Source organism: Zootoca vivipara, chromosome 13 (assembly GCF_963506605.1).
Source record: "Zootoca vivipara chromosome 13, rZooViv1.1, whole genome shotgun sequence".
NCBI classification, from domain to species: domain Eukaryota; kingdom Metazoa; phylum Chordata; class Lepidosauria; order Squamata; family Lacertidae; genus Zootoca; species Zootoca vivipara.
The window spans coordinates 40746425-40756530 of record NC_083288.1 but is presented as its reverse complement, the minus strand read 5'-3'; the positions used below and the strand labels follow the sequence as shown (position 1 = coordinate 40756530).

At 42.9% G+C, this 10106-nt stretch overlaps 1 protein-coding gene across 1 annotated transcript; it reads right to left on the bottom strand.

Annotated features, from left to right (window-relative positions):
- Positions 1-3336: 3336 nt before the first annotated feature.
- Positions 3337-4941, bottom strand: LOC118095554 (vomeronasal type-2 receptor 26-like). Its single transcript, XM_035136803.2, has 2 exons — positions 4866-4941; positions 3337-4247 (listed from the first exon to the last, which is right to left on the bottom strand). Exons 1-2 carry the CDS (start codon positions 4939-4941, stop codon positions 3337-3339), a joined length of 987 nt encoding a protein of 328 aa, XP_034992694.2.
- Positions 4942-10106: the final 5165 nt, after the last annotated feature.

The following is a 10106-nucleotide window of genomic DNA, read 5'->3' as shown; positions in this document are numbered from 1 at the left end:
CAAGCTCAGGAAAGTTTGCAGGTTATTAATATGGATGTCCTAGGATGTATAAGAAAGGCGAAGGTAAATGCACATTGTGTTTTTTATGAATTAGTAACAGTAGTTTGCAAAAAGCATGATCGAATCTGTCTCCCCCACCCCCACATACACTTTAGATGCTAAGAGTGGAAGCAGATGAGGCAACAAAGTAAAAAAAGTGGAAATTTAACACTTCACAAAGTGCTTCAAAAACAAAAATAGTACACACAACCTAGTCTATAAGTGAACATTCTCAAAATAAAAATAATCATCAGATGACAATGAAGAAAAATGGAATTATCAGTCGGTAGCATAATATTTTTTCCTCACAAGCTGATCCTTGGTGTTCAGCTCAGGCCTCAAAACAATAATATAGAATTTGGGGAGGAAGATGCAACCCAGCAACCCAATGCTAGAAGTCAAGATAGAGAAGATCTCCACGGTAACCATTTATTTTCCTTTGGTGCTCAGATAAGTGGGGACTAGAGTGATGACTTTTTTACAACCTCATTTCCCTGTATCAAAATTTGATGAGCCTTCATTAAAGATTAGATAAAATCTTAGTTTCAAAGAGATTTGACAAAAAAAAATCACACACAAAATGATTTTAAAAATTTTATTTATCAGTTTTTTGACCATTTTTGAAGTCACTGTAAGCAGATATAAAATTGAACCCAAGCTTTAGAGTCACATACATAAAACATTATATAGGGTCATCAAACACACAAGGAAGCTTTTTTTAGCTGCAGTAACAGTATAGAGGACGATGTTTTGCTACCTCTCCTTTAGGTTTTCTTCCCAGCATGTCCGGCAGGGTCTGCTGGCTGAGTTTTGAGGTCCCAAAAAGGGGCTTTTAACTTGCGCAGGTGTGACATTTGTATACCCTATGTTGCTAAGAACACTCCCCATTGTGGAATGTGGTGTTGTGTCCAAATTGGATATGAAATATATATAGAATTGTTAATACAATTTTATGAAATGGTAAAACGGCATACAAAAACATTAAAAACAGTTTGTGTGTGACCTTTTTAAATATTTCAATGGAATATACCTCATTTTAGTCATTAATAGGCAATCGTTCATCCATTTGTGCTACAGGAAATAATTTTTGAGGAAAGAAAATGAAAAAGTCATCACCCTAGTGGGGACAAAGGACAGCCAAACACTGCAGAAGACCAGCATGCTGAAGGTGATGAGCTTGGCTTCATTGAAAGTATCAGGCAACTTCTTGGCCAAGAAAGCCACAGAGAAGCTGATGATGGCCTGAAGACCCATGTAGTGAAGGACAGTATAAAACATGAAATCTGATCTTTCATTGCACTGCACAATGATTTGGCCAATCTAGGAGTGCATGTATAATATGTTAAAATAAGCCATTCATATTTTATTTATATTTAGGATATATACTTTACAGAGCACATCTCAAAAACTGGAGTATAAAGGTATAAAGGTAGGAGAAGAGAATACAAAGGCAAACTAATGTGCTAAGTACTTTACAAATACAAATGTTGACATGGCAATATCTGTAGCATTTAATTCTTAAAGAGACAATGCATTATGGGAAACAGGTAAGGAATAATTTACAAGAACAAGAACAAAGGAGGAAGTCACTCAGATATCACACTCTATTTCCTGGTGTTCAGCCCAGGTCTCAGCACCATTAATGTAGGGTTTTTTTATTTGGGGGGGGGAGATGCAACTCAGCAACCCAGCACTAGAGGCCATGTGGATGTAAGAAAGATCCACATTCACCATATATTTCCCTATGGTGGTTGGGTTCCTACTGAGAGTGTTTGGCGAGCCAACATGACAGTGATGAGGGATTGAGGATTGGAGTGATGGCAGTGGACAAAGTTGTGTTTGTATTTTAATAAAATCCTTTAAAAAGAGGAATGGATGAATGGGACCATTTTGCTCCTTTCATTTTCAAATCCATACTTCATGCACATTTTTCTGTGCATTTATTGTAACATAAGACATGTCTGCAAGCTATTCTCCCTTATAAAAAAATTTTTTGTGTGTTATTTCCACTAATATGTTGCTGCATAGTTCGTTTCTGTGTTGGTATTTATGTTTTAGTATTATTATGAAGAGAATGTTTAAAAATTATTTTCGTTTTCTATTATTTGAAAATAATCCTACTTTCTGCAGTCCTGGAAGGGCGCTGAGCTTACTGACTCACAAGAAACTAGAAGGCAAGTTCTGCTTTATAATTACTCTCTGGCACCAGCTCTATTATGTTATCTTGCCATTTGGAGGGAAAGCACCTTAGAAGAGAAGACGCTGAACTCTCCAGTGTTGCTAAGCTGGTGAATTTTAATTTATGGGGTTATGGATGAGAGATGCTGAATCTTCCAGTTCTTAAGCAAGATATTTATATCCACGCCTAAATTTCCTAAAACGCTCCTCGAAGCAATTCTATATTACATTCTTCCCAGAAGTGGTAGCAAGCCTGCGAGGAATATTTTAAGTATTTTCTTTTTTAAAAAAAAATCTGCAAACTGAATTATGGGCAACGGAAAACAACTAAGAGATAATCAGGGCCGTCCCTAGGCCCGGGCTGGGTGGCGCAAGGCGCCAGGGTGTCCGGCCATCAGGGGCGCGGAAGGGGCGCCGAACGCTGGTGTCTGCCTCCGCACGCCTCTGCTGTTGAGCGGCTTCAGGCAGCTCTCCAGAGGCATGTGGGGAGTGCTGGCCTGGGGCCGCCTGAACAGCTGAGAGGCACAGCGTGGCAGCCCCATGCTCACACTCCCCACGTGCCTCCGGAGCTTCGCGCGGGGAGCGGGAGCCTGGGGCTGCCTCCTCCGCGCCTCTCAGTTTTTGAGCGGCTTCAGGCCGCTCTCTGGAGGCGCGCAGGGAGTGTGAGCCTGGGGCTGCCTCCTCCACGCCTCTCAGCTCACCGTGCGCCCCTCCTGCCTGCCTCACTCACGGGGGGGGCGCCAGAGGGATCTTGGCACCAGGGCGCCAGATATGGTTAAGACGGCCCTGAAGATAATGACGAGGCATTATCCTCTCTGAAGCCTAAACAATCAAGGACTGACTCACTCCCCCCTAAAGGTGAGAGCGGCCTCATGGAGTGTACCTATATGGTAGAAACTCAAACCTACTTTCTGCAGCAGGTTCTCTAAAAATTATAAACAAGCTACTGGGAAACCAGAGTACTACAAAGCCAAACTACTTGGACATTTTTCATCTTGCTTTGTACTTGGCAAACATAAAAGTAGAAAAGGCAATGTTTGTGGGCTTAGATTCATAAACAGGAAAAGATATCAGGGGAATGGTTAAGAAACAATTTACAGGAAGGAAGGGAGAAATCATTCAGAAATGACCATTCTTTTTCCTTACTAACTGATCCCTGGTGTTCAGTTCAGGTTTTAGTGCAATAATGTAGAATTTGGGGAGGAAGATGCAAACCAATAATCCAGCACTAGAGGCCAGGATAGAGAAAATCTCCACAGCCACCATGTACTTCCCCTTGGTGCTCAGGTAGGTGGGGACAAAGGATAACCAAACACTGCAAAAGACCAGCATGCTGAAGGTGATGAGCTTGGCTTCATTGAAAGTATCAGGCAACTTCCGAGCAAAGAAAGCCACAGTGAAGCTGATGATGGCCAGAAGCCCCATGTATCCCAGGACAGTATAAAACATGGGGCCTGATCCTTCATTGCACTGCACAATGATTTGGGTAGTCTGTGAATGCATGTCAAACTCTGGGAAGGGAGGAGAGGTTGCCAACCACAGTGCACAGATGCCAGTTTGAAGAAGAGTGCAAAGGATGACGACTGACACTGCCAGCCTCTTCCCCATCCATTTCCTCATCCTGTTTCCTGGCTTGGTGGCCATGAAGGCCAGAACCACAGTGATGGTTTTTGCCAACACGCAAGAAACAGCCAGGGAGAAGACGATTCCAAACACCGTTTGACGGAGAAGGCAGGTCACCTTTGCAGGCTCCCCAATGAATAAGAGGGAGCAGAGAAAGCAAAGCAATAGGGAAATGAGGAGGGTGCAGGTGATGTTCCAGTTGTTGGCCTTGACAATGGGAGTCTCCTGGTTTCGAATGAAGACCCACATTACCACTAGTGTGATCAGAAAAAGGGAAAGCGCAAATGAAGCCAGAATTATTCCCAAGGTCTCTCCATATGATAGATAACTTATGGTTTTAGCAATACAGCCATCCTGATTTCTGTTTGGATGTTGATCCTCTGGGCACTTGTTACAGTGGTCTGCACCTGAAAGTTATAAATCTCAATCATTGAAAATGTGCATGGATCTGATTCAGCATCAACTGTTTCATGGTGTGGCATGAATTATGGCTTCGGTAACATTTCTCTTGGACAAGAAGAATGGAAGCCCTTCCCCCTTTTTTTGATGATAATGTGATAACACAGAGGTCAGCAACTTTTTTCAGCCGTGGGCTGGTCCATCGTCCCTCAGACCATATGGGGGGCCGGACTATATTTTGAAAAAAACCATGAACGAATTCCTATGCCCCACAAATAACTCAGAGATGCATTTTAAATAAAATCACACATTCTACTCATGTAAAAGCACTAGGCAGACCCCACAAATACCCCAGAGATGCATTTAAATAAAAGGACACATTCTACTTATGTAAAAACACACTGATTCCCGGACCGTCCACAGGCCGGATTGAGAAGGCGATTGGGCCGCATCCGGCCCATGCGCCTTAGGTTGCATACCCCTGTGATAAAACAAAGGAACACCCTTTCTAAGGACTTCTATCTGCAATGGCCCATTCACACATCAGAGTCATAGGCCTTTGTGAACATTTATTTTACAGACACCTGGATTAGCATTCCCCATGTAACTGTGCAGTCTCTACTTACCCATCAAGGCTGAAATCATGCCTTCAGAGCACTGAGGACAATCATAACAACAAATCTGTTCCCCCTGCCGTGCCATCTTGTGTTGTCCAGGGTGGCAACCCTCAACACATGTGGATTGTGGTGTGATCTAAGAATATCCAGAAAGAAAGAATTTAAAGTATAAAGAATTGGTATTGAACTGCCAGCCCACTGGGCTACTGAAGGCCCAACATGAATGTATAAAGATTACTCAGTCCTTACACCTCCTCATTCCCTCTCCTGGATTTCTGCAGATTCCTCCTGAAATACCTGCACGGAACCAGAACAGGCTGGACTTTACACCATTCTGTGTGGAACCAGGGGCAGGAGGGATTTGCTCAGAATCTATTGTTCTGGAGAATATCTGTGTTTCCCACCTGGTTAAACTTGTGATTCCACACAACAGCACTTCCATTGATGGTGAACTTCTTTCCTTCAGGAGCCTTTGGGTCAAGTCTTCCAACGTGAACTCTCTGTATGGACAAGTTGGGGAATGTGACGGTATTGACGATATCATATCCCGTTGCCCAGTCTCCATTTTCATCAAAAAAAATTTCTTCTCCAGCACTGTTGTTGAAACGGATGTGTTTCAGAAAGGAGTGAAGCTACATAGATTGGAGAAGAAAAGGACATGAACAGAACAGAACAGAACAGAATAGAATAATAGGATGGAACAGAATAATTTATTATTGGCCAAGTACATTTTCCAACATACTTGGAATTTGTTTCGGCTACATTGCAATGTAAACACACACACACACACACACACACACACACACACACACTGTTCGACTCACAGTACAAATAAGCAAAGAAACCCACCCATAATTGACCTCCCCTTCTACACATCTACAAATTTAACAATTTAATGGCACAAGGGAAGAAACTGTTCCTGTGCTTGGCCAATTTTGTATATGAAGACCTGCAGTGACGTACAGATGGGAGTAAAACTTGCAGATGATGACCGGGGTGTAAAGGATCTGCTGCAATTCCCTCTGCTCTCTTCTTATCTCTGGTATCATATTGTAGGCAAGCTAGCACCAGTGACCCTTTCTGCAATTCTTACAGCTCGTTGGAGCCTTTTCTTGTCTGTCTTGGAGGCTGTACCATACCAAGCAGGAATAGAATTACAGAGAACAGTTTCAATGATGCTTCCGTAAAATTGGATCAACACTTCCTGGGGCAATTTAAATTTCCTTAGTTGACGCAGGAAATACAACCTCTGGTGGACCTTTTTAATAATACTATTGATGTTGCTTGGCCAATTTAACTTTTGAGAAAATATAGAGCCCAGGAACTTAAAGGACTCTACTACTACAACCATGTTACCAACGGTGGAAATTGGCAGCAGGACAGAAGAGTGCCTTCTGAAATCAATTACCATTTCAACTGTCTTTTGGGCATTTAGTACCAAATTATTTCTGGTGCACCACAAAACAAGATGGTCTACTTCCCGCCTATACGCAGATTCATCCTCCTCCTGCATAAGCCCAATAACTGTTGTGTCATCAGCAAATTTCAAGATCTTAATTGATGGATCAGTTGAGGTACAGTCATTTGTGTATAGAGAGAAAAGCAGTGGGGAAAGGACACACCCTTGAGGAGCACCTGTACTGATGGTATTGTTGCTCGATATAATTTTCCCCAACCTCACCTGCTGCCTCCTGTCTGTTAAAAAGCTGTATATCCATCGGCAAACAGGGGCAGGTACATTAAGATGAACTAATTTAGAAAACAATTTAGATGGGGCAATAGTATTAAAAGCTGAGCTAAAGCCAATGGCAGAAACAGTTTCTGTGATTTACCTGGAATTTACTTTCTTGTTTTGGGGTTCATAGACACTTCTACTTTTCCCATTCCTGGAAAGTGTGTGTTTCCACTTGACCTACACCTCCTAGGCAAGAGACCTGGGTGACGCTGTGGTCTAAACCACTGGGCCTCTTGGGCTTGCCGATCATAAGGCCGGCGGTTTGAATCCCTGTGACGGAGCGAGCTTCCATTGCTCTGTCCCAGCTCCTGCCAACCTAGCAGTTCGGAAGCATGCCAGTGAATAGGTATCACTGTGGTGGGAAGGTAAATGTTGTTTCCAGGTGCTCTGGTTTCTGTCATGGTGTTCCATTGCACCAGAAGCGGTTTAGTCATGTTGGCCACATGGCCTGGAAAGCTGTCTGTGGACAAACACCGGCTCCCTCGTCCTGAAAGTGAGATGAGCGCTGTAGACCCATAGTCACTTTTGCCCAGACTTAACCATCCTGGGGTCCTTTACCTTTACCTTACACTTCCTAGGCACAGGTCTGAGGCATTTTTCTCTTGCCTCACTTCTTTCCTAGGGAAAACTTACTCTTTGTTTTGCTCCAGTTGAGTGCAAAGGAAAAGTTTTCCCCCAGGGAAAGGAGCAGAACAGCAGTGGAACAAGAAGAAGTATGGACAGTCACTCTAATATCATACTCAACTAGCTCCTTCTTACTAATGTGTGGGGGATATAAAGTCAATGGAAAATAAAGCATTTCCCATCCTGCAAATATACTGTGGGATGGGAGGGGGAGTGCTGTTAAAAGATATCAATTAACATGGCTGCCATAACAAGATATGAGGCCAATGTTGAATATACTTTGTTCACAACCTGTACAACCTCCCTGAACTTTGTCAGTTCCAGATGCCTTGGAATTCAGGTCACATCATTCCTGACCGTTGGTCATTTTGGCTGGTGCAAAAGGAAACTGTAGTCAGCAACATTTGGGGGATACCAGGTTGGGGAAAGCTAGCAGAGAGCATTTCAAAATTCTGTGAAGAAACACAGCATCTTAAATCAATACGGTTCATCAGGCCAAGCTCAGTATTTGTATATGTATGTGTGTTGTTACTGAATCCAATTCAGTAAACTGCTAAGTAACAAACCTGAATCCAGCATTCATGGTCATATATTAAGTAGAGGTGGGCATGAATTCCCTACCTGCCATGGGTAAACATCTGAGCCATTTCTTGTGGCAACATTGAGTGTTGCCTTCTGCCTAGATCTTGATGAAAACATGGTGTGGAGAGCATGTGCAACAGCATAAACTGCATTGTAAATACTGTAGCTCTGACCAGACATTCCCATTTCAAAAACCAATCCCGAGAGGCTCCTCAAGTTCTCTTTTCCAGTACAGTTTTTTACGCCTTCTGCAACAATGCCCAGTGAGGGTAATGCGCACATAAATGAGACAGTCCAGAAATGATGGATGTAATAAAGTGTAGATTGATTAGGGTGTACAGTCTCAAGGAACTCTTCATATTTTGCCATATAATTTGTGTGGAGTGTGAAGGACAAGGTGCCATTGAAGGCTTTTGGTGTGAATGCAAACTTAGTCACCACAGTTGTGAAATCCCACTGAGCTGTTATGATCCAAACCCTCTCTTCTGGCTTTCTTTTATGAAATTCATGCAGATATAGAACCATTCGTAAGCTCTCCATAGTCCGTGACTCCCCGTGAACGAGAATCACATTGGTTACAGCCGAGAAAAGAACTGTGCTTATTCTCGCCAAGTTCTTATTTCCTAGAAATGCTTCATCCCAGGCCTCCTTCGGCGTTGGAATGATTTCCTTAAAAGCAACACAAATATTGTTCTGGTGCAGCCAAGGCATGAGAGTCCTCAACAGTATTTCTCCAGTGTCGTCATCTGAAATAATAAGGCCAATCCAAGTCCATCGAAAATGCTGAAGCAGCTGAACAATCCCAACATACTGAAGACGTTCATTTGGCATCATCCGATAGACAGAAGGGAACTGTGTTTTATCGCTCAGTGCAGGGTCAAAGGATTTATAGCTGAGCTAAAAAACAGGAACAACACATATCTTTTTAGACCTAACCAAAAATTCAGATTTTTTCTTCGGTGATCTGGCAGGAGAGAACATTGAGGTCATTTTATATTTGATACAAATACTGCAGAGACTATAAACTCTCCAATACCACAAACTAGACATGATTACTGAGCTGATTAAAGATGAGAGAGAAACACATAAATTAGGTGGGCTGGGGGGAGGGGGGGAGGGAGTGCATATATACATGCCGACACTTTTATATGGGGCATATTTAAAATACTACACTTCATCCGAAGAGGACAGGGTGGTTTACAAGATAAAAACAAAAAAAAACGTACCATAACAGAAACAATACCCACCCCAGTTTTAAAGGCCGTAGGTTGTTTAATTAGCTAAATTCCTGGGAGAAGAGGAGTGCCTTCGCCTGGTGCCTAAAGATATGTAATGAAGGCATCAGGCAAGACTCCTTGGGGAGAACTTTTCACAAGAAGGGAGCCACCACAGAAAAGGCCCGTTCTCGTGTTGCCACCTGTCAGACGTCTCCCAGGGGAGCCACATTACGAAGGCCCTCAGATGATGAGTGCAGAGTTTGTGTCGGTTCAAAGAGGCAGTCCTTGAGGTTCTGAACCATTTAAGGTTTTATAGGCTAAAACCAGCACTTTGAGTTGGGCCTGGAGATTAATTTGCAGCCAGTGCAGTTGGGCCAGAATTGGTGTTATACGCTCAAACTGTCTTGCCCCATATGTGAGAAGAGCATTGTGAACTTGACTTTTTTTATATAAAAATTCAGAATATTTCTTATTGCAACTTACTATTCATTATTACAACTTAGGGAGAAAATGTTAAACTGGAGGAGGAATTGAGAAGGAAGAAAATGAGTGCAGATTAACTGTACTGATTAAATCCAGGGTTGTTCTGGCCTTTAATGAGGTGGTGCTGGCTGGCCAAACCACTCAAAGGGGCTTCTGATGCGACAGTGTACATTTCCTCCTGTCCATTCACATGGGTTGATACCGAGGCCTTCTGGAACCCAGATTCTATTGCATACATTTCCCCATAGGGTCAAGTTAGCCCCTGTGTTAAATACGAGCAAGGTCATGGGTACACAAATGTGCTTGTTCCACTAAATACTCCTACTGGTTGCACCTATGTATACAGTACACACCTGCGGCATCTTATAGATATTTAAGATGTGGGGCATCTGCTTAGAGTTATGAGAGGTGAGTCCTCCAATGATGGCCATTAGTTTGTATGCCTTGTCACAGATGTAGTTAAGGGGGTTCCCCTGTCCTAGGAAAAGGAGTTCCATAGTCCCAGCACAGGATCCCACTTCATTGAAAGCAGTATGAGCAAAGATGGATGACAATGTTGTGTTAGGCAAGAGGTGGTCGTTATTGTTGATCTCATTCATGGCCAAAATA

Excerpts from the sequence above, each read along its gene's own strand:
- LOC118095554 (XM_035136803.2), bottom strand. The coding sequence starts at position 4,941 with ATGGCACGGCAGGGGGAACAGATTTGTTGTTATGATTGTCCTCAGTGC. Across the intron at positions 4,248-4,865 it reads CATGATTTCAGCCTTGATGG|GTGCAGACCACTGTAACAAG; the intron begins GTAAGTAGAGAC and ends TATAACTTTCAG.